Source organism: Perca fluviatilis, chromosome 5 (assembly GCF_010015445.1).
Source record: "Perca fluviatilis chromosome 5, GENO_Pfluv_1.0, whole genome shotgun sequence".
Taxonomy (NCBI): domain Eukaryota; kingdom Metazoa; phylum Chordata; class Actinopteri; order Perciformes; family Percidae; genus Perca; species Perca fluviatilis.
In genome coordinates this window covers 10,628,780-10,653,377 of record NC_053116.1, presented here as the reverse complement: position 1 = coordinate 10,653,377, position 24,598 = coordinate 10,628,780, and the positions used below count along the sequence as shown (strand labels likewise).

The following is a 24,598-nucleotide window of genomic DNA, read 5'->3' as shown; positions in this document are numbered from 1 at the left end:
CCTGGGCATTCAATGGACGATGTGGTCCCACCTAGAAGATCTAGACTTTGCCATCGGCAAAATAGATATAGTCCTCCTGTCACACACAAAACACAAATGCAGACCAAACTGACAAAACTTTCCAGAATTGCAGCTACCACAGGACTTCACATCAATAAAACAAAAACCAAGGTGATGACCATAAACCATAAAGAGAGGCACTAGAAGAGGTGGACACATATACATACCTGGGAAGCGTTGTCGGGAAAGATGGAGGTAGTGACAAAGACATACAAGCAAGAGTAGGGAAGGCAATGACAGCCTTTCTAATGTAGCTCAGCGTAAATTCTGTCAGGGAGACTCCTCTTACGTTGTCTCTCTTCTCTTTACCTGATCAGCTGGGCAGTGGGTGTTACGGTTCTGTATACCAATTAGAATTTGGCACTTATGTTCTAACCAATCACAGAATACTACCTGGTTTTAAATCTGTTCTCTCTCCTGCTTCTGTCAGTTATATTTTCAGACAAGAGTGCGACTGGACAGTTCACTTCCTTGTGTTCACGTCTTTGTCTCGTGGTGCTAGCAACTGATGTCTCTCTTTGTGGTGGAACTCTTTCTAGCGCTTGTTCCCGTCAATCTGCTGTTCTGCTGCTCTGGATGTTCGCCCGGGCTACTGCGGTAGCGACTTGCCTGAACTTTGTGTGTCCTGGCTCGTTCTTCCACGCGCCTGCTGTTTTGGGGGTGGTTCTCGGTCATCGGCGTCTACTCGCCGTGCTATCTGGCTCCGACCTGCACAACGCCTGGGTTTTTGCCAGCCGTCACGAGGCCGTCGGCGGAAGGTGATTTCCTCGGCAGAGGACCGGGTCGTTTTGACTCAGCTGGACCATCTCATGCTAAGTTAAGTGGTTCTTTCATATTGCCACCCAGGGTAAACATGGGTCGGGCTGCGGGTACTGTGTTCCAAGGCGCTGTCTAACTTCTGGTTCAGTTTTGTTCGGGGGGTTTAATTGCGGCATTTGCTGTGTTAGAGTCAGTCGGCGGGCATTGTTTTCCTCTACTAAGTTATACGGGTAAGTGTGCTCATTCAGAGGGCACATCTAACTTTTTCAGTAGTCATGTTAATGACGTAATCAACTCTACGACGACTGTTTAATCTGTGTATTCCACAGTGGACTACAGATGGTGAAATATAGGTGTGAGGGTGTCAAGTCGTTGACCTTAGCCTATTTAACTTCATATTGCAGCCCCTCATTGGCTACTATATGTATCTTCTTAGCAGTGTTGTGTTTGTGTAGGCTTCCACAACTACTGATCATCATTGCTGGATATTCACAATTTATTGTAGTAATTGGCTTCTCAAACAGGCTCGATCACGTTTGGCCACGCACCACTGGCTTCCTGTCTGGTTGGGATTGTATAGGATATTGTATTCATTGTTTCCAGGGACCTTTTTGATATCTTTATTTGTTTTCTACTGTTTGTCGTGTTTGTATTGTATTTGGTGTATGGTTTGTGTATTATCTCTTTTGATTTTTGGAGCTTGTGGGCCTTTGGTCAATTTGGGTGTTTCCACCGTAATATATTAATGGTTGACCTGAACTGACTTACATATCTCTTAAGTGGGGATCCTACTGTTGTGACGGCCTGTGATTTGATCAGTTGCACAGAACTCTTACCCTTCTATGTAGTAGCCTACTGTGCCTGTGCTGCGTCTATAATTCTCTGGTGTCTGGCTATCCCAGTAAGTGCTGGGGGGATCCGGTGGTAGGTCTGGTTCTTGGTCGCTACAGTGTTTTCTCATCTTTTCAGTCTTGGCTGTCTTCGGCAGTGCCGAAGACATATCCTGTGTGCGGACTCACTCATGACTTAGCCTATCTAACTCTGCTGTTATATACATCATGGTTGCGTGACCTCTTACGGTATTGTGTTTGTAGCAATCTCTTTTCCATCGCTTTGGAGCTGGTTACGGTAACCTGTGTCTGCTATTCTATTTCTTATTACCTTGTATCTGCGCGGTTCTCTTTGTTTTCAGTGCTTGCCCCTTCCGCGGGGTTTGGGGGTTGTTATCTAGGGTGGTGGTCGTGGCCACTGGCCTCCCACTTTCTCACATGCTCATTCCATTGTACTTTATGGTATTTGCCCCATTGCTATGGCTTGCCGCGTCTGGGGCTGTCTGGGGACCGGAAGCAGATTTCTGTCTTGTGTGCTAATCAGAGTATAGGCGACAAAATATGGAGGGTGCTCTTCATGTAACAATATAATGATTTTGATGAGTAGCATCACCTGACCAGCAGTCACACACAAGTTTAATACTTCTCGCTACGGCCCTGGCTATGATATATCTCTGTGGTTGATGCTTTGTCTCGTTTCAAATTCTGACTTTCGGAGCCTCTGGCGGCAGCAGCCGGTACCAGTAGTGCTTCTCTCTCTCACAGAGCTGGCGTTTGGAGTACTCAAAAATCCCTTTCATTCTATCTAAGTATTAAGTGTTTAAGTATAGTATGTAAGTATGTCCACTCTGAATAGTATGATTTTGCTTGGCGTGCTTTCACCTTATTCTGTGTCTATTTGTGTCCCCCTTAAAACCTGTCTCATAATTATTGCTTACTACTTCAGCATTCTAAGAGTATGACTAGCCTGTTATAGTGTCATGGTCAGACAGACTCATAGTACTAACAATTTAATCTATAAGTGGATATTTGTCATTAAGGCCGCTCACTAACTCACTCTCACCTCTATTTCTATTCCTGGCTTTTCCCTAGGCATAGATGTTGGTTAACCAGCATTTTAAACTAGTCTTTATCAACGCTAACATTTCACCAAAGTGTTATACTAGTCATTCATTTAGAATAGGGGCTGCTACTACTGCTGCTAGTCAAGGGGTCTCCAGTACTTCTCTACAACAACTTGGACGATGGGCTTCCTCTGCGTACTCTTCATATATTCGCCCTGATGTAGAAGACGTCATCAATAACCAGAGATCTCGTAAACCTTGATTGTGGTAAAATTGCATATAACTGGTGGTGGTATATGGCTGGGTGTGTTCTCAATTGGTACTGATGTATTGTTTTACCGTTTGATAAATGTTAGCTGTTATGTTGCTTCTAGTTGGTTCCTGCCTGAATTCCCTATGTTTTGTGAATGTTCAGTCGGTATTGCTGATATGCGTTTTGCCTTATAATTACAGGTGCCGCTGTAACTGCAGAGGTCTGTGGTTTTCTGCCTGGATTTCCGAGTTTTCGTGTTCAGCTGACTTGCTGATAATAATTTTGTTTGTCCGGCCTGAATTGCCGAGGTTTTGTTTTGCAACTACATAGGCCTTGGGGTGTGACTTATTACATAGTGTGGTTCAGTGTTTATTACTCTAATTATTCACCGATTATTTAACACATTCATGTTCCGTATCACCATACAGATTTGTTGCGGCTTTAAGGTATGTTTATTCATGTCATTTAATCACTTAAAATCTTTTCCGTTTTGGGGGATGTGTTTGGTTTTCCTAACCATTAGATTTGTATAGATACCCCTTTACAATGGAGACTAATCTCCAAATAATTATGTGTACTTACTTGGTTATATCTTATTATTAAATGTTGCATATCTGCAACGGAGTCTCTCCTGATTGAAATACTGAGGCCAATATGGAATGCAAAATACATCTCCACAAATACGAAACTCTGCATCTTCAACTCCAATGTTAAATCAGTTTTAATATATGGGGCAGAAACTTGGAGAACTCCAAACATTAATTAATAGATGCTTACAACACATCCTGGAAATTTACTGCCCTGACACAATTACAAATGAAGAGCTCTGGCAAACCACACAAGAACAAATTGAAACCCAAATCAAACGCAGGAAATGGGGCTGGAACGGGCACACCTTAAGAAAACCATCCTCCAACACGATCAGACAGACCTTAACCTGGAACCCACAAGGAAAAAGAAAGCCAGGAAGACCAAGAAACAGCTGGAAAAGGTCTGTCGAGGCAGAACTCAAGAAAGCAGCAACATCGTGGAAGGAAGAAGAGAAGATTGCCCAACACCAAACCAGCTGGAGGAAGTTCATGAATGACCTATGCTCCCCAAAGAGCAAAAGGGTTTAAGTTAAGTAAGTCCTTGTACACAGATAGTGCAGAGGTGTAGCAGAAGGTTAGAGTGCACGATATAGTTACGTTTTTAAGCCTAAATCAAGGTAACCTGTTGTTTCGGAGTACTCCGATAAACAGCCTACTGAGAAAAAACAAAGTCATGTCCTGGAAATTAACGTGATTATTGATAGTGTAGTGGAGAGCGAAGTGGACTGAGGAAGGTTCGAAACCAGCGCGACACGAATCATCCCAATTACTTTTTAAACACATTTTTCCCGCTGTAGAAAGTTGTAGTAATGTAGTGCTCAGATATTCAGTACAGTTTATATTGAGGTGCGACATGCAATGGCCAGTAAAATGTTTCTGAATATGTAGCGAATCCGTCGACGTGGGCTCCGTTGATAGGTATACAAGACATCTGGACAGGCTCAGAAATCAGTAGGTGGAAAAACCAGAAGGAACACAACACCGGCTCCCCAGTTTCATTAGCGCTAGACTGACTCGCACGCCGATCTGCTTGTTGTGCTAACCTCAGCCACATTGCTCTCAGCCTCGTCCGCCAGCTGGTCCACATCTCTGGCCAGACCTTCAGACACTTGCCCATTCTAACCCACGAGCTAACGTTAGCTTGTTAGTAGCACGGTGCAAGACGTTTTGTTTTCTTTCCTGACAACTGATTTGCGCCCAAGCTTGGATGTTTAGGGCCAGAGCTTTCTCACCATGTCCACGGATTTAAGATAAAACACCATGTTATTATTGTTGTATTGCCTAGCTACATCCATGTGTCGCGCACCCCGCGTCCACGCACACTCCACGGTCAAGAGCGTAAATAAAAACACTGACGTAAATAGTACCTGTACAGTCGTATTACATCCCAGTCACACGGAGTAAATTGTAAAGTCTAACACACACACACACACACACACAAAGCATTTATTTAGGACGTTACGGTATTTATTTCATCCAACGAAAGGACAAGACATAATTTAAGACCTTTGTAAACGAAATGTACAACTTTGTGAACGTTATTTAAGACTTTTAAGGCTTTATTTTTTAGAATATTTAATTTAAGACTTTTTTAAGACCCCGCGGGAACACGGTTATAGTGCATCGCTTATACATAACATTAGATGCATTGATTAAAAACTTTAACATTAGGACACACACACACACACACACACACACACACACACACACACACACACACACACACACACACACACACACACACACACACACACACACACACACACACACACACACCTTTTCTCATCAGATCTGCATCGATCTCAGATATGGCATTTCAAAAATCTAAGTTACAAAGAACCACTTTAATAATTTTATTGATTCATAATTAAGAGGTTGTGGAAACTAATTAACATGCATTTCACACACAGGGCTAGATTTATCAAGCCGTTTGCGCCCGTTTCCAGGCGCTAATTGGTCGCAAAGACGCACGTTACCGATGCGGCATATTTACAAACAGGGCGCACTTGGGTAGAATCGCAGATTGTCTGCCACATGAGCAAGAAGAGACAAGTTGCGCTTTCAATATGCGTTCGTGGGAGGGTCGTGGGGAAAGTGGGAGTTCCACCCAAAAAGGTGGGAGGATAAGCGCAAAGTGCACTTAATTATATATTCCGTGGTATTTATGAAGACAGTAAAAGCGCGCCTCTATTCTGTGTGGGAAATTCTCCGCCTCTTAAAAGCAGGTCTAAACCAGCCGCAATCCAGTTTCCTCGTAGACCTTTATGCCGCTGGTGAAATGGCAACAGTAATTTGAGCAAGACGAAGACATAGGCGAGGCTGAAAATATTTTTAACAGAAGAATCACACTTTGTCAGTGAACACATCATTTAGCGTTACAGATCAAGCAGCCATGCAATATTAGAGTTACTGGAAGAAATCAAAGATGAAATTGAATCTCCCACTCAGCGTTCACATCCCATTCCAGCAGTTGTTAAACTCCTCGCTACATTACAAATATTGGCATCAGGATCATTTCAAACAGTCATAGCATCAGCAGTGGGAATATCGCAGTCTGCACTCAGCCATATCATAGCACCAGTACCGCTTTGCTACAGCGCAATTTACGGTATAGTGGGCGGAAAAAGACGCTGATTGCCTGATGGGTGTCAGGGTTGATAAATACTACGCAAAATGTGGAAGCATAGCGTGCGCTATTACCGAACTCGCATAAACAGACGCAGCGCAAACTGCACTAGTGTTAGTAAATCAGGCCCACAGCCTTTTAAACAGATAAGTGATTATATACACACTTCTAGAAATGTGTTGTTACGTGACCAGCCCTCCACTCACTCTCTAAAACCTTGGCCAATTAAGAAAAGTTAAAAGGGTTTTTTTGACCAGAAACAAAATGATTTGAAATGCACATCCAACTATGAAAAATATTTCACACACTGCAGCCTTGTTGAAATTATTAAATCCATGGCTCTAATTACTACTTCCAACCTTCTCCTTCATATCTTAGGTCATATTTATATAATCTTTGAGGAATCTATTTGGCAAACAGAGGCTACGTGGTTGAAGAATTTCAAGGATTCATCCTGAAACTTTAAATATGGCATTTATGGCAAGTCATTTCTTCACATAAATAAAAAAGGGCATTTGAGTGAGAGCAAAAACAAAAACTAAAGAGCAAAAGCACACAAAAAATGCAAACTTTATCTAAAAAGGGAAACTACTGACAGAAGTATATGCAATGTTATGAGATTAATCACAGTATACTAATCATGTTTTCATCATGGTCAAACCTAAAAGGTTAACTTTTCTTTACAGACTTATACTTTGCTCGCTATTTAATGGAGAGGTATACCTGTGACCCTTGAGTCAGCTTTATGGCTTTGCCCTGTTGCTCATTCTCCTGGTCTGTGTGTTTCTTACTGTTCTGTCTAGGAGTTTTTGTTGTGTATGTGGTGTTTATGTTCTGCAGAGCAGGAACCTGCTGAAAATTAGTTTTACACTGAGTCAGGCCCGATTGTCTTTAATCTTTTCCGGTTTAATAAATAAAAAATGAAATGAAATGAAATACCAAGTAGTAATTTCAATTAATGACTTACTTTGACATGTTGGAAGTCCAGGTAACCACTGACCATCTATTCCACATGTCAGGGTGCGTCTTCCTTCCATAACATACCCAGATATGCACTCATATGTCACCGTAGAATTGTATCCATGAGGGGGTCGAGAACCATTAACCTGGTAACCATTGGCTATATTAGGATCCTCACATCGAACCACTGCAGGAATATAATTTTAAAATAGACATTAATACAACTGTCCTAAATAACTTTTTCCAAAGTACGGGAGAGTGTCAGTCACAGCTGAGTTTACACTGGGAAAATGTTGGGAAAAGGTTTGAAAAAAATAAAAAATAAACAGATAGATCCAGAAAGTCTATAATCATTTTGACATTTGTACTGTACAACTTCGCTATAGTCATAGGAATCTTTGACTGGACTGAAAACACCATTTGCTACCGCAGGTGGCGGATCACAAGTCACCACTGCAAAATTAAAGTGACATCTATTAGAATGGAAATACACAGTTTTTATTTAGTCATGTGTCTTGTATTAACACACAGAGATGACCAACCTTCACATGTAGGTAACCTGTCCATCCACCCTTGGGCTCCACAAATGATTTGACCTTTGTTGGGGACCATTTTGAAGCTAATTAAGGAATAAATAAAAAAAATGTTTAAATTCAGACAACACATGTCAAGAAGAATCTGTGTAAGCCCCTTTATTTCACATGATAACACTGACTGGTAAGCCCCACTGAACACCCACTTTGATTAGAATACATTTTTTGATTTGCTGACATTTTAGAGGTAAATACATTTCTTAGAATTACATTTTAAAAACTAATTCTCTTAACATGAACCGTCCTAGTTATCTGTTTATTACTAACCCGGTGTTGCAAGTGACCACTAGTTTATCACCAAACCGTGTCCCTTCAGGGTAATCGACATTTCCGTTTTCCACTTCTCCAGCAGAGCCACAGTCCCTCCCTGAAAAAAGATAACCCTCATGAGGATTTAATCACACGCATATGTGGCATCCGGTCTAAATGAGTTAAAATGACTGGATATCGATATGATTCAACAGAATGGTTACTAGATATCATCAGTCACTGGTTACTAGATATTATCAGTCACTCATCTATTCATCCAGCATTTACGTACATGTTGGTAAGACGTCATTTCCCGGTTGGTCAAAGACCAGAGAATATTGCCAAATTATTGCTGCTTTTACACATTTGAATGTAAAAATGAAGTGTCATTATTCACGCTCACATTTCAGCTTCAGAGGAGTCCAGGCGCGATTCAAACTTTACAGTGCGCAATGTGGTTGTATGTCAGTAGCAGACATGAAATTACGCCCCCTCCTTCCATTTAGCGCAGACGTTTCATTCATTTTAGTCCGTGTTGGCTTACATTTTTCTTTTCACTTGTCCCCCTGTAGTTGTGTAAAACGTCCTTGGGTTTCATGAAATGCGCTATATTAATCTAATTTATTTTTGGTTGCTACAACAAACTCTTAGTGCTTTGACTCGTGAAACAGTAGCTATGTTTCCATCCACCCGTTTTTATCCAAATTAACTGATATTTAATGAAAAATGCCTTATGGAAACAGTAAAATTCGATTGAATTTCATGAATATCGACTCAAAGGAAATACGTTCGGTCTCATCGGATTTTCTCTTGATCGATATACGGCTTATGTGATAAACGCTGATGGAAACGTTATTTGCCGAATAAATTAATGAACTGCGATTAAGTTTTAGTTCATTTCCGCCCAGTATGTCCGCTCTGTTTGCATACATGACAGGTGTCAACAAAAACAGATGTAAGTGGACGAACGAGGAGACGAGAGACTTTTTGAATTTAATTTACGAGCAAAATATAACGGCTATTTTAGATAGGAAAAATCTAAGAAATGCCATAATTTATCAGGAATCCGTGAAGGAAATGACCAACAAAAGGTTATGACAAGCCGTGGGACGTCCTCAGGAGTAAATGGAAGGCGCTCAAACAGCGATACATGTCTCAAAAAAGAGAGTTGTCTCGCAGCGGTGCCGGAGGGAAAATAAAAGGCAAGTTCCACCTTTTCGATGAGCTGGATCAGATCCTCGGCCAAATGCCCATCGGAGCTTCCTTGGCTTCTAATATTAACAACAACAACTACTACTTTTGTCTAGCAAAACTTTGTTCACAAATGTTTGCTTGAATGTTGTGCGATTCAGTGCGAAAATTAAAGGAAACACCTTAAAATGTCTCAAATCAATTTGATATACCCATTTAATCGCAAAACGGCATGTGACGTCATTATGCACAGGTTTTTATTCGCTTTAAAGCCGTTGGATGGAAACACACTTTCACCAGCTTTATTCGCATGAGTTTTTTTACCGAACTTCAGATAATTCGATTGACAAGTGGATGGAAACTTAGCTAGTGACAGAGATAACGTTACCTGGTTTAGCTACGATACATCCAAAGTAGGCTAAGTTACTGTCTGCAACGCTTGAAATGCAACGATGCATCTCTAACTTATTCTCTTATTGTAAATGAATGATTTTCTGGCTGAGCAAAACATTCATCAAAACTATATAACCTCCCAGTAACGCTAACTCGGTAATACAGCGGGCAACACAGCACAGTAAAGAAAAGACCTTTACCACAGCAGATGTGATAAAAACACTACTGCTTTTGTCCAAAGTGGCCGCTAGAATCAACACTAACTGAAAGTTACAAATGACCACTTTAATAATTTTATTGATTCATAATTAAGAGGCTGTGGAAACTAACATGCATTTCACACACAGCCTTTTAAACAGATAAGTGATTATACACACTTATAGAAATGTGTTGTTAAGTGACCAGGCCTCCACTCACTCTCTAAAACCTTGGCCAATTAAGAAAAGTTAAATGTATTTTTTGACCAGAAAAATATTTATCTGAAATGCACATCCAACTATGAATAAATATTTCACACACTGCAGCCTTGTTGAAATGATTAAATCCATGGCTCTAATTACTACTTCCAACCTTCTCCTTCATATCTTAGGTTATATTTATATAATCTTTGAGGAATCTATTTGGCAAACAGAGGCTGCATGGTTGAAGAATTTCATAGATTCATCCTGAAACTTTAAATATGGCATTTATGGCAAGTAATTATTTTTTTTATTTAACCACAGATCAATAGCACACAAAAATTGAAAATGTTATCCAAAAGGTAAACTACTGACGGAAGTATATGCGATGTTGTTTGCAATGTGATGGCATCTGGATTAGTATACTAATCATGTTTTCATCATGGTCAAACCTAACAGGTTGACTTTTCTTTACAGACTTACACCAAGTAGAAATTTCAATTAATGACTTACTTTGACATGTTGGAAGTCCAGGTAACCACTGACTATCTATTCCACATGTCAGGGTGCGTCCTCCTTCTATAACATACCCAGATTTGCACTCATATGTCACCGTAGACCTGTATCCATGAGGGGGTCGAGAACCATCAACCTGTTGACCATTGGCTATATTAGGATCCTCACATCGAACAACTGCAGGAAGAGAACATTTTAAAATAGAAATTAATAAAATTGTCCTAAATAACTTTTTCCAAAGTATGGGAGAGTGTCAGTCACAGCTGAGTTTACACTGGGAAAATGTTGAGAGAAGGTTGGAAAAATAAAAATAAAAAACACTTACTGACACATGTTGGAGCAGGACCAAATGTTCCATGTTCTGAACATGATATTGAACTTGATCCATTAAGTGTATAATCACTTTGACATTTGTACTGTACAACTTCTCTATAGTCATAGGATTCTTTGACTGGACTGAAAACACCCTTCGCTACTGCAGGTGGCGGATCACAAGTCACCACTGCAAAATGAAAGTGACATCTATTAGAATGGAAATACACAGTTTGTATTTAGTCATGTGTCTTGTATTAACACACAGAGATGACCAACCTTCACATTCAGGCAACCTGTCCATCCACCCTTGGGCTCCACAAAGGATTTGACCTTTGTTGGGGACCATATGGAAGCTAATTAGGGAATAAATAAAAAAAAAATTTTGACTTCAGACAACACATGTCAAGAAGAATCTGTGTAAGCCCCTTTATTTCACATGATAACACTGACTGGTAAGCCCCACTGAACACCCACTTTGATTAGAATACATTTTTTGATTTGGAAACATGATGGTTGCTGACATTTTAGAGGTAAACACATTTCTTACAATTACATTTTAAAAACTAATTCTCTTAACATGAACCGTCCTAGTTATCAGTTTATTACTAACCCGGTGTTGCAAGTGACCACTAGTTTATCACCAAACTCTGTCCCTTCAGGGTAATCGACATTTCCGTTTTCCACTTCTCCAGCAGAGCCACAGTTACTCCCTGAAAAAAAGATAACCCTCATAAGGGTTTAATCACACACATATGTGGCATCCGGTCTAAATGAGTTAAAATGACTGGATATCGATATGATTCAACAGAATGGTTACAAGATATTATCGGTCACTGGTTACTAGATATTATCAGTCACTCATCTATTCATCCAGCATTTATATGTTGGTAAGACGCCATTTCCCGATTGGTCAAAGACCAGAGAATATTGCCCCATTATTGCTGCTTAATACAAATTTGAACGTAAAAATAAAGTGTCATTATTCACTCTCGCATTTCAGCTTCAGAGTAGTCCAGTTGCCAGCATTACAAGTAATGGACGCAGACCCTCCTGCAGTCACATAGCCAACATTGCAGGCAAAAGTCACTTTCTTCCCCTCTGGGAATGTTTGTAAAAGAATGTCATCGCCCTTCAAACCCATGTTGTCTCCTCCTGCAGGTTTGGAGCAGTCTTGAGCTACAATGAAAAATACAGAAAGAGAAAGATGAACACTAGAAGTGAGGACAAGATAAGTAAACAGCTTGTGTATAATCACACATAGCCTATGTCACAAGCTTATCCGCTCTGCCACTCACCTTGAGTTGTAATGACAAGACCAAGACTGCTCAGCAGTAGGAAGTAAGTGGCAAACATGACGGAATCTCCCAAGTCTGACTGAAGTCTGGGAGCTTTCTGGCAAAGAGAAACGCAAATGTAAGCAAAACAGTCAGAGTGTTAACTTAGTTAATACGGTTCATACTCGCGCTGATTCCATTCAAGCAGATCTATATGCTTAGTCCAGTCCTTAGTTGCCTAAGAAAACAACACGCCAAACCCCATTCAAACTATATCAATATTAACTAACTAGCGTGGAACTGTTTATGTGCCTAATCTTACCGAGTTATTTCACATCTCGTCTGTAGTGACAGGTTCGCCTGGTAAATTCGGCATATGTTTTACAAAGAGAAATACAAATATGCCAATATCAGTAACATGTCAGCCCGTAAAACTACTAGCTAGCTAGCTAACGCTTCATGGCGTATGTTGCTGCCTCCAGCTTCCTTCATTAAAACAGACTGTGGTCGGTAACCCGTCATGGTTAAACTAACGTAACTTCCATTCATTTATTAATATATTATTATTAATATATAGATGCATCTATATATTAATAATAATATATTAATAAATAAATCTATACCGACAATACTGGTAGATACTCAGGGTGGGGAAATGCGTTCAATTGTGTTCAGCCGAGTGTTTAATTTAGCTCATTTTCAGTACATTATAAAATCCATGAAATCGCAACAGTTCCTGTCAACCCAGGTTGGGTTTAGTTAACGTTAGTTAGCTAACTAGCTAGCTAGTTAACGTAACATCAACAAACGTTAATAATATAGCTAGTGTTTTAGTCACGTTCAAATGGTAACGCCGTTCTGTTTTCGGTTTGTTTTTGCGGTGTAACCGTTAGTTTGTTCAAGCATAGGAACAGTGTTTTGACTTACCCAACTAAATGCGAAGAATCACTGGCTGCTGCTAATCCACAATGGTGAATGTGGGCTGTACCTGACGGCTGCAGCTTCTTGTCGGAAACAGGCGTGGCCATATCGGTAACCAGTGACCGAGCCGAAAATCACCAACTTTATCACATGCTGTTAACCCTAACCAAGGAAATTGAAATTTACCGGGAAACAACATGGATCACGTCACCTAGTAGTCTACATATACCTTATAACTGAAGGCTACTTGAGTAAATGTAGCCTACAAGTTACATTCCTTTTTAGCTGTCTGTTTATAATAAGGGTGTTTATAGTGTACATATCAGCCTACTATTATTATTATCTCTATTTTTTTTCTATTTCTTAGAATACTTTTTGTATATTTTTCCTGTCTAATGTGTATTTGTGTTATTCTGATGTGTGTGAATTTTACTTTTGAGCTGCACTAACAAGTGAATTTCCCCAGTGTGAGATTAATAAAGTCTATTTTATCTTATCATATTCAGGGCTTATAAGGCCATGGGCAATGTGGCTCAGTATGTAGCAGTCCCCCTCCCTAGAGCTGTAGGGAATATGTGTTGTCACTGTCAGTGGATAGCACTAGACCCAAACATCCCATAGAAAACCTTAAGGGGACAAACATAAGATGTAAAGATCTCCAAAATGAATGTGAAAACCACTCCTAAAATTTCCCAGAAAGACTTTGACCTCTTACATCAGGGGTGTCAAAATCAGTTTCCCAGGGGGCCACACTGGAAAATAAGACTCATATCAAGGGCCAGACATGTAGAGTATATTGACATGCTTTTATTTCATCGAAAAAGTAAAATATCTTTGACTCAATTATTGCGTGTCTCATATTGTCTTCTCACTCACAGTTTGGTCCACATAAAGCCCTGAAAAAGTGAGCAAAAAAGTTTCAAAGCCATCCTAGAATTTAGCAAATCAGGCTAAACAATGATTACATTTTCTAAGTAGGCTACCACCCAGCTGACTCACATCAAGCTCTTTCACAGCCTGGATATTAAACTCTCTGCTTCTGGGGGAATTTCTGAGTCTCAAAGTCGGCAAATTTGCCAAATTCTGCATTGAGTATCATATAATTGCAAGTTGAAAAACAGTTTCCCATGTTTTTGGTTTGGCGCACAACTAGGTGTGCCAAAATTTATTGTGAACCTAAATTGATATGCGGGCCGAATCATAATCTGCGAGGGGACGGATTTGGCCCGCGGGCCTTGAGTTTCACACGTCTTACATGGTTATGACACATGTCTTCCCATGGCCGGTTTGACTTCATTTCAATGGTAACAATGGTGAACGCCACACAAGGCTTTGATAGAGCTTGATGTAATGAACCCAACCCTGACAGAGTCAATATGAGGAAGTGATATACTTCCTGTGAGTACACTTCCTGAGCTCAAGTTAAGTCCTTTTATGAAATGTTTTTCTCAGCTTGGGTTGAGACTCGAGACCACTGCCCAGTTTTACACCACAGTTACTGTACATCTCAAGGTCTCTTTTTTTCTGATAGGAATGCTGTCATATACATATTGTACTCTGTATCTACCACTGAACATATTCCTCTGCCTACACTTGGAATTTTTATCAAACCAACTGAGATCACTTCCATGCCATAAAACACCCCACTGCTGATTCATTGTTTTCATTCACTCAGTACCTTGCTGAGGTATTTCCATTTCTATATACTCTGAAGACACTATCCTTGTGCACATAGCCAGCAAAATCATAGAATTCACAGACTGTAGTTGTACCTGTAATTGGTTTACACTCACCAAGACAAAAACACCACACGAGCAACAGCATGCTTTACATTTTTGTCTGCATGCACTCCTTCATTCAATTGTCTCTCAAATCATGTTTCAAAATAAAAACAGCCTACTAGAAGTTAGGTCTTCATCAGGACCTAGTTTGGAACATGATGGAGATGATGAGGGCTGAGTTGTTTGTGTCTGGATCTGTGGGTTTGACTTTCTGCTGTAAAAGGTCCAGGGCCTGAAACACCCCTCCCTCTTTCATTTGTGTGAAAGAAGGATGTGTGGTGACTACTAATATCAGGTGTGTGCTAAAAATACACTTATGTACTTTAATTTGCCTATGTCATTGATTCATAATTAACAGGCCGTAGAAAGTAGTTCAGATGTGTTCCACACTTTCTTTTAAACAAAAAATGAAGTTAATTCCATATGATTATTTTTATAACATAAATAAAATGGGGATTTTACGTGACAGCATAACACTGGTGCTGTAGCAACTTCCTGACTTTCAAACCTAATTTAACCACAGAGCAAAAGAAAGCAAACCCCGATGCTTATTTAAAAGGGAAAGTATAAAGAACGTTATGTGCTTAAGAAAATCACATGTAAGAATGAGACGACATCCGGATCAACTAACACATACTGTTCAAAAATGTTTTATTTAACCTTTATTTAACCATGTCAAGTTAAGAAAAAAACATTTTAATTTACATTGGCTATAGGCTACAGAGCACCAGACCTAAACATCCTCTAGAAAAGCTGAGGGGACAAACAGAATATGCTGTCACATTGGCCTGCGTCACTCTCACTCATAATAATATCGACAGACTCTAGTTTTAGGCTACCTGTTATTGGTAACACAGCAAGACAGGATCTGCAACAACAGCAAGCTTTGTCTTATTTACACACACACACACACACACACACACACACACACACACACACACACACACACACACACACACACACACACACACACACACACAACACACACACACACACTTTATTGAACTGTCTCGCAAATCATGTATCAAAATAAAGTCAATTATTTGCATGGTCTTCAATATGACCTTGTTTTCTTTGTGGGTTTGGCATTTCGATGGTTTACATGGAAGAATGGAATGGAAATAGCACTCAGGCAAACTGTATTTTGCTTGATCTGATAAAAGTAAATTTACATTCAAACATATAAAGAATGTTCAACTGGCATCACGGAGCAATTACTGGTTTCCTGTTTTCCAATTAGTCATGCTTATCTTTCCTAGCTGGCATTGTAAAAGTTGCTTCACTTCATTAAAGCTATTTCATTCTAATATATTATGTAACACATACAATATTTATAGTAGCTTATTATTTGAAAACAAACATGTAGATGCAGATCATTCCTCTTTTTTCACCTCTCGGTAAGGGCAAGCATGGCCCGGAGATGTTGGTGGCGTTGGTGTCTATAATTTGAAAGACAATCAGTTTAATAAATGCTGCAATGAGACACTCAGATAAACACGCTGGCGTGCATTAGGTCCCAGAGACTTCACAAATCATCAAGTTTCATTAAGGAGCGTCAGTAAACAATGAAACCACAAACCAACGTCACATGGCTGATATCTCTTCCAAAGAACTACCAGTGTAAACTGTAGGTCAAATTACTAACCGGGGCGTTTGCCTCACATGAACTCTCCTCTTCTTCTTGGCACGTTTGTGTCTTGCTTTTGTACATTTGAGTACTACGCACAGAAATATCAGTAAGGAAGCAAAAGAACCCCAACGCAGCAATGTATACCACAAAGGCACTCCTGTCCATTCCCTGTATAAAAAAAACAAAGATTTAATTAGTGACTGGTTTTCAGGCAACACTTTGTGGATCCATTTTAAGATATATTAATGAACGAATGTAAAAGTTATAGTACAGTCTAACCTGTACAGTATAGTATAGTCTAACCTGTTGAAAAACATATCTTGATCAGTTTGACTGATGAGTAAGGAAATGTTTCTTGTGTCCGATTGGATTTTCATGGTAGCTTGGCACGTAGTCACAGGTGGAGTTTTGACCGTGCTGGTGCTCATTCCGTTGGCACAGTCATAAATGGGTTGGCCTGATGATTAAAAGGAAAAATATTGCAATTATTGAGCTTGTACTTTGTGCAATAGGGATTTCACAACAGCCTCATAAACACATCACACCTTATCAGTGCATTCTATGAAACATGTGTTGTTTATTGCTATTTAAAGCCCTTTATGGTATGATTCATTTATCTTTAACATGTAAATCTGATGACACGATTTTTGTAGAAAAGCAGAAAAGAAACAGGCGTGGCCATATTGGTAATCAGTGACGCATATCTTTTCCTGAGCCGAAAATCACCAACTTTACCATATGCTGTTAACCCTATGGAAATTGAAACTTGGATCACGTCACCTACAAAAAAGAAGTACAAAGTAGCATGAAATGAATATATTTAATAAAAGTAGGTTACATATGATGTGGGTACGTGTACACGATCTGTGCTGCCTGCACGATCAGACATGCGCACGCGCAAGGTGCTTTCTTTTTTGACATTACTTACCCCTCTGATGGACTCGCCCATGAGCCGCCCCTCCATGGACAAATCTCCGTCAAGTGAAACACAGATAACTGTTAGACCGGAAATTAAATGATTTTGCCTTCAAAATAAGAAAAAAGAAAATTGTCATATGAAGAACATATAGATAGATAATTGTAAGTAAACATAATAACATGTAAGTACTCAAATCAAAAATATTCATCGGATTATATATAGGAATAAACGAAAACAGATATCAAATTATGATGTTATTGTGTTGCATGGTAGACAGTCTACAGTTCATTGAATGTCAGGGAGTCTTCTGTAGGCTATAATTAGCATTTGTCTTTGGGTTTTATTCAACTTTTTTGGTGTAATGCACAACTAAATTCATCTGTTAGCCTTCATAATTTTCAAAATAGCCAATGTTTTGTGTAGTCTATTTATAAGACCAGCATATTACATTTTGTATACTATATGCTATAGTAGCCTACTTTATTGATACATGCAGAGAAAATTAGATTTTGGGGCAAAAAACACAACAGAATGGAGGATATTCATTTAACACAGACCCTTCCCTAAATATTCCTTTATTGTCTCTTTGTACGTTAAACAAGTTGAAGGTGTATTTTGAAAACCTTTCAAGGAAGTGTAACCGTTAACTATGGCTGACTTTACTCTGCTGTGTCAGTCACCATGGTGACATACACAGACAATAAAAGAAATGGACACAGCAACACCATAGACTTTGACGGAGACCAGTGAAGTCAATTAGAAGCACTTTTCCGGTGATGGCTATATATATATATATATATATATAAATAAATCTAAAACAATACAAAACATTTAAGAATGGTGCCGATGAGGCATCATTTATAAAACATATACAGGCTTCGAGTCCAAGGAGTCCAAAAGCAAGATGTGTACCTTATGTCACTCTTAGAACTATGGACACAATGATCATATTCTTAGACCCTGTCAGTCTGCACATGAATCTATACATCCAATTTCTTAAAACAGCGTTAAAAGTGGCCACATTGTTAGACACAAACATTTCACTGGCACTACTCCACCTAGGAATTTTAAGCACAATTCTCAGTGCATCATTGTAAGCCACTTGAAGTTTTTTTCATTTTCGACTCACTTAAATTACACCACAGGTGGGCAGTATACAGTGGAGTGCAATAGGTTTTGAAGAGTGAGATTTTAACACCAGGGGTGCACATGTGGAATTTGCGTGCCAGCATATTTGCCTGCCCATACAGTTTTCCACACTGACGCTGCACATCATCATCACAAAGGTCATCTCTTATCACATGTCCCAGATATTTACCTTTCTTTACAACATCTAGTGGTTCACCTGCCAATGAGAAAGAAGGATAGACACACTTCATATCCTCCTTGGTTCTGGCAATCAGTACCACACTCTTCATAGAGTTAAATTTTATATCAAACATTAGTCCATATTGAGAACATATTCTAAGAAGTTGCTGCAGGCCAGCACTAGAGGGAGACAGTACCACCAAATCATCAGCATAAAGCATATGATTAATGAGACTATCCCCCACCAAGCAGCCAGTTCTACAGCCCTTTAACTCCCTAGATAGATAAATCATCCATGTACAGATTGAATAGCAGCGGAGACAACATTCCGCCCTGCCGCAATCCATTGGAGACATAGAAGGGGGTCGACAAACTCATCCCTACCTGACTTGCATAGTTTGGTGAGAGTACCAGAACTGCAGTATCCTGACTCAGTAAGAGGGGACACCACGCTCATGTAGTTTACCAAACAGTTTCCCATGATTGATACGATCAAAAGCCTTTGACGCATCCAGGAAACACACGAAGACAGTGCTATTGCGTGATCTGTACCTATGGACAATTTCTTTAAGTGCATAAATACACAGATCAGTTCCATGCTTGTTCTTAAAACCAAACTGATTATCAGTTGACACTATGTATTCTGCAAGCATATCCATAAGGATCCCCTCTAGCACCTTGGATAGTATATTTGGAAGTGCAATAGGTCTATACTATGCTATACTATGACGTTTTTTTTACTTTCTTCAACATACTAAACTATGACTTTTTTCGACATACTATACTTTGACTTTTCATGACTTTTTTTTGACATAGTTTGCTATGACTTTTGTTGACTTTCTTCGACATACTTTACTAAGACTTTTTTTCACTTTTTCGACTTGCTATACTGTGACTTTATTCGACATACTATACTATGGCTGTTTGACATACTATACTATGATTTTGTATTACTTTTTCAGGCATACTATACTAGGACTTTTTCGACATACTATACTATGACCTTTTATCACTTTTTTGGACGTACTATAACATGACTTTTTATAACTTTTTTTGATATACTATACTATGACTTTTTTTCAACATACTATACTATGATTTTTTATCACTTTTTCGACATACTATACTATGACGTTTTTTTTTACTTTCTTCGACATATTTTTAAAATTTTTTTTTTTTTTTTTTTTTTTTAAAAATTTTTTTTTTTTTTTTTTTTATTTTTTTTTTTTTTTTTTTTTTTTTTTTTTTTTTTCTAAAACTTTTCATGTACTTTTTTACATACATGCTATGACTTTTGTTGACTTTCTTCGACATACTTTACTAAGACTTTTGTCAACATACTTTACTATGACATTTTTGTGACTTTTTTGGGACCTTTTTCAACATAATATACTACGACTTTCTTCGACATGCTGTACGTACTATGACTTTTTATTTGTAAATTATTGTATAAATAATTTATTGGTTTTCTTTTCAAGCTAATAGTATACAATGACGATATCAATGCACAGAATGTCTTACAAATGACAACATTAGAATCATAAGACCCAAAAAGGATAACTCATTGAAACGTATTGTTTAAATTCTGGGTCAAATTTTTGGACTGGAATACACTTACACACACACACTTATTGACACAGTACAGATTACAATTAAAGACTCACACATGGACAAGAAAAACACAAAATCAAACAAAAAGAGGCCTTTGTGAATGACATGATCCTGCAGGAAGTGTACATTAAATGTCATTTCCACTTACTTATAGCACACATAAACTACACACATCTAGAAGTGTACAATACAGATTACATATTGGCAGAGAGGAACTGGCAGCGGGGAACTGAATTGATTTAAAATGTTCAAGATAAGGATTCCATATTTTGTAAAATTTAGTGGTGGAACATTGCAATGTAGCCCTCATCTTCTCTAGCTTGGAGTAGGATAAAAGATCTCTCAGCCAGTGATAAACTGTGGGAGGAGTCGAGGTTTTCCATCTGAGTAAGATCAACCTCCTAGCCAGTAGGATGGCAAATGCTATAAAATCAGCCTTGAATTTAGAGGGCAGCACTCCAAACAGGATAGTTAAAAAAAATTATGGAGAGTTGGGCAAGGTAAAAACATATGAATCAGGGATACTTGAGCCTACTGGCATCGATCACAGAGGGGGTTTATGTGAGGGTAAATCCTAGAGAGCTTCTCTTTACTCCAGTGAGTGCGATGGAGAATTTTAAATTGTATTAGTCCATGTTTGGCACAAAAAGCGGAGGAATGGACACAATACAAGATTCTCTCCCAAATATCCTCATCAAACACTCCAAGATCCTGTTCCCAGAGTGTCTTAATGGAAGACAAGGAATGATTGTATTCAGAAAAGATTCTACCATACATGTACGAAATGAAAACCTTCTCTCTAAAAACTCGTTCTAGAAAAATGTCTAGTTGTGTATCTTGTGGGTTTTTTTTATTACTCGCTGAACGGAAGAAAATATTATAAGAAAATACTGGCGTTGTCAGCTCTCGGGCTTCTTCTTGTGGAAGAAGCACTGATTCGCTAGTCAAGGGCTAGCACTCCACCAATCAGATTGGTCATTGAGTCTGACTGCCCACTGGCTGATTCAACAAGTCAAATCGGCCAAAATGGATGCTGACGGCTCCTCGGACTGACAATGGCACGGAACACACCGAACAGACTCGAGTCACCGACCCACGTCCGATAATCGGGTTGGTGTGTCAGAGCCTTAGTGAACACAACATCAAACTCCCTAAGAAAACTTTGATACTAACTCACTACTCGCCCACTGGGCCAACTGCTATAAATGTGTAAAATGTAAAGGTTACAAAAAGCACAGTATGTCTCTTTCACATTAGCGTGTGAATGACTGACCTATCTGGGTGCGTTTTGGAGATGCCTGATGAAGTTCGACGTTGTTGATCCAGCATCATTTATCTCGGTGCCACACCTTGCATGTAGCTGTTGGCTTACTGCCACTGTTTACCAAGTTATTGAAACCAAAACTAATGACAAAAGGCACAACTCCGGGAGGACTTGGTGTCGCCATCGTCAATGCATTTTTTTTATATGCGAGTGCACGCACATAAGGCATAACGCATACGTTACGTTGCACATTATGGCAAAGGGCAGGGGACATGTAGCTCGTCATACGTTTCGCCAACATATATGCGCCAATAAAATAGAAATACATGAATAAATTTAGATTTAAAAAGCAATAATTGCATGAAAACAGGTTGTTGACAAGTCTTGAAGCTTGAGTCCGACTAAAGTCGGAAGCCTTTTCGGTCGAGTCGCAAGTCAAGTGTGAAGTCTTTTGGGTCGAGTCTGAGTCAAGTCTGAAGTCAGCTGTTTGTGCGACTTAAGCGCGACTCAAGTCCCAGTCTCAGACTCGAGTCCCCATTTCTGCTGTTGCCTACACCATGTTATCCTCCTGCTACAGTTAGCACCCAGGAGGTTGAAACAAATTTTAAACGTGCTTTTATCCTCTTAACATGTTCAAAATGTCATTACAATGCCTACACATGTGAAGTGATTCCTTCTGAGTGAACACAGTGAATCTGACTGCAGTAGATGAAAGAAATGCATAAAAGTTTTGCTAATTCAGCTCTGTTTAGTTCCGGTGTTAAGACGGCAAGATTTAGGGACGGTCTACAAACTACAACACGTTAGAAAGATATTCACAGATTCGAACTTCTGGGATCAATTACTCTATAGTGAAATTATTATAGTTATTAAATCACAAACGATGCAGCTTTCCTAACGTAGTAAGGTTAACAACGAGAAACAAACAAATTTTCATCAAAACGAGCCGTCCTCCAACCTGGAGAAATAACATTGGTCTCTACGAGCAGAGGCGGTGAGACGGTAGTAAGACAAGTGCTTAGGGACCGTCTACAAAATACAGAGAGAGATACAACAAAAATATTTATTAATTTAATGATTAAATAAGGTAGTGTCTCCAAACTAACCTCAATTATAACTTGTCTCTTAGTTGTACTACAGCACTTACTTTTATCAAATAAGCATATGCCTGTTTTGTAAATATTTTTGTATCTCTATTCGGTGTTGTAGTTTGTAGACGGTCCTGTGGGATATTTCACAAAACCAAGATAAAGGATTAAGCCGGGATTTCCAATTTATCCTGGCTCAATTTAGCCTTGACTCGGTTTCACAAAAGCAGAGGCACCTAAGTTACCATGGAGATTTATTCTGTACAGCTAGCCTGGTCCCGACCAGGCTAACCGCCAGGATTTATTAATCCTGGAGCCTTTTCTGTTCACTCAGCAGTGCTTTTACCTTATTGTTATCAGCCTGCATTAAAATACAACATGGGCATATTGCTGTTTAGTTAACTACTGTTATTATTAAAGTTCTGACCATTATTTTTTATAATTATTCATGTGACATTGTTACTGTTATATTGCTGAATGAAGACTGCTCTTCATATTGTTAGAAGTTTTATGAATATATTATGGCAGTTGTTGAGATAATTAGAAAAGGCTGATACAAATCAAATGATCAAATGTGTTTTAAATTAAGTCTGTTACTAAGGGCAATACATAAAATGCTGTACGTGTGTGTTTCTATAGTGGACCAATGCACCTTGAATTATTTTAGTTGATTAATTTTTTTTTATTCTTTAACAATAAAAGATCATGTTTGTTCCTTTCATGCACATTGTATTTGGCATTCTCAGCACACAATTTGTGTTGTCCAGTAAACTGGGACTATAATTTGGGAGGATTGTACAATTTTAAGAACATACTCTAATTGTACAATCCTCCCAAATGATAGTCTTAGTTCACTGGACCAGTAACTATCTAGTGTTGTAGGCTACTGTACATTCATGTAACAACAGGGAGAGGATTTTAGAGTCCAATTTCTTCAGTGTCTTTCTTTTCTATGTCCATATATACAATGGAGCAAACTGAAGTTGGAGAACTTTTGGGAAGGGGCGAAAATACTGGTTAGCTGATTGGATAAACCATCTGTCTATCACCACCTATCTTGGCAATAGATGGGCCAAATCAACCAATCAGATCAAACTCTTGCCGAAACCAGTCGGGAGAAGAGCAAAAACATCTTTTCCTCCAAGAAAAGCCTCCAGTGCCGTTTTTTGCTCTTCTTTCAATGAAGGAATACTTTCTAATTTGGATAAAACTTGCGCGATAGCTACGCTCATCCGTGGAAGCTGCCATGTGGATTCAACTAACAGTCGCTTCTCGTTGCGTCACACCTAAACCCGCCTCAAAACCAGCGCTGATTGGTCAGTCATTTGGCGAACGGCTCCAAATTTTCTCGATCTCAAGATGCCAGACCGATTGTTTTTCTCGATACTGACAGCACTCCAAATTTACAAACAACGTGCTACGTGTTGAAATCGACCGGAATTCTCCTTTAATTCACATTAGCAATAATAAACATAAAAAATAAAGAATACTCGCAGAACTTGCATAAATGAGGGCTACTCAAATGAATGATTAGGCTAACTGATAGACACTTGTGACGTGCCACTTACAAACCTTCTCAAGACAGCCCCTGAAAAGTAGCCTACACAAAGGTACGGATTTCCACAGTAAAAGCATAGCCTACCGCAATCTTACACTACTCTGCTGGTTCATGCACTGCAGTGTTGACGAAGGCTATTGCTGCATCCGGATCAGTGAATTTGTGAACCTCACCTCAAGGCATCGTTATTTTCATTATTGTAGGGAAGAAAAGTCTGAATCTGATTGAAAGGTGCTCATGCAGAATCTTCTTTACCGACATGAATGCTGCACGTTTATTTGCAACCTCTTCTTTGCAGCCTACCCAATTGCGTGATAATAGAGATGCCTCAGCTGCTCGTCGGAGAATCTGGGGACATGATAGTAATGGACTCTGATGACAAATGTTCGCGGTGGCTTTCCCTTCTTCGGCTTTGGATGGAGAGAACGATGCACTCTGTCGAGTAAA

General features: G+C 39.2%; 1 protein-coding gene and 1 long non-coding RNA gene across 2 annotated transcripts in view; both read right to left on the bottom strand.

Moving 5' to 3' along the window:
* The window catches only part of LOC120558406 (complement receptor type 2-like), a 153,770-nt gene that overhangs the window by 94,176 nt on the left and 34,996 nt on the right, over window positions 1-24,598 (bottom strand). The window contains exons 10-14 of the mRNA XM_039799394.1: window positions 10,808-10,984; window positions 10,480-10,659; window positions 8,003-8,102; window positions 7,685-7,761; window positions 7,150-7,329 (exon numbers count right to left, since the gene is read on the bottom strand). Of these exons, the coding sequence (XP_039655328.1) occupies window positions 7,150-7,329; window positions 7,685-7,761; window positions 8,003-8,102; window positions 10,480-10,659; window positions 10,808-10,984 (714 nt within the window). The remainder of the gene's footprint in view (window positions 1-7,149; window positions 7,330-7,684; window positions 7,762-8,002; window positions 8,103-10,479; window positions 10,660-10,807; window positions 10,985-24,598) is intronic.
* LOC120558408 lies at window positions 15,733-16,902 on the bottom strand. The gene is made up of 3 exons (XR_005639112.1): window positions 16,707-16,902; window positions 16,419-16,571; window positions 15,733-16,212 (listed from the first exon to the last, which is right to left on the bottom strand). It is a non-coding gene; the product is annotated as an uncharacterized LOC120558408 (long non-coding RNA).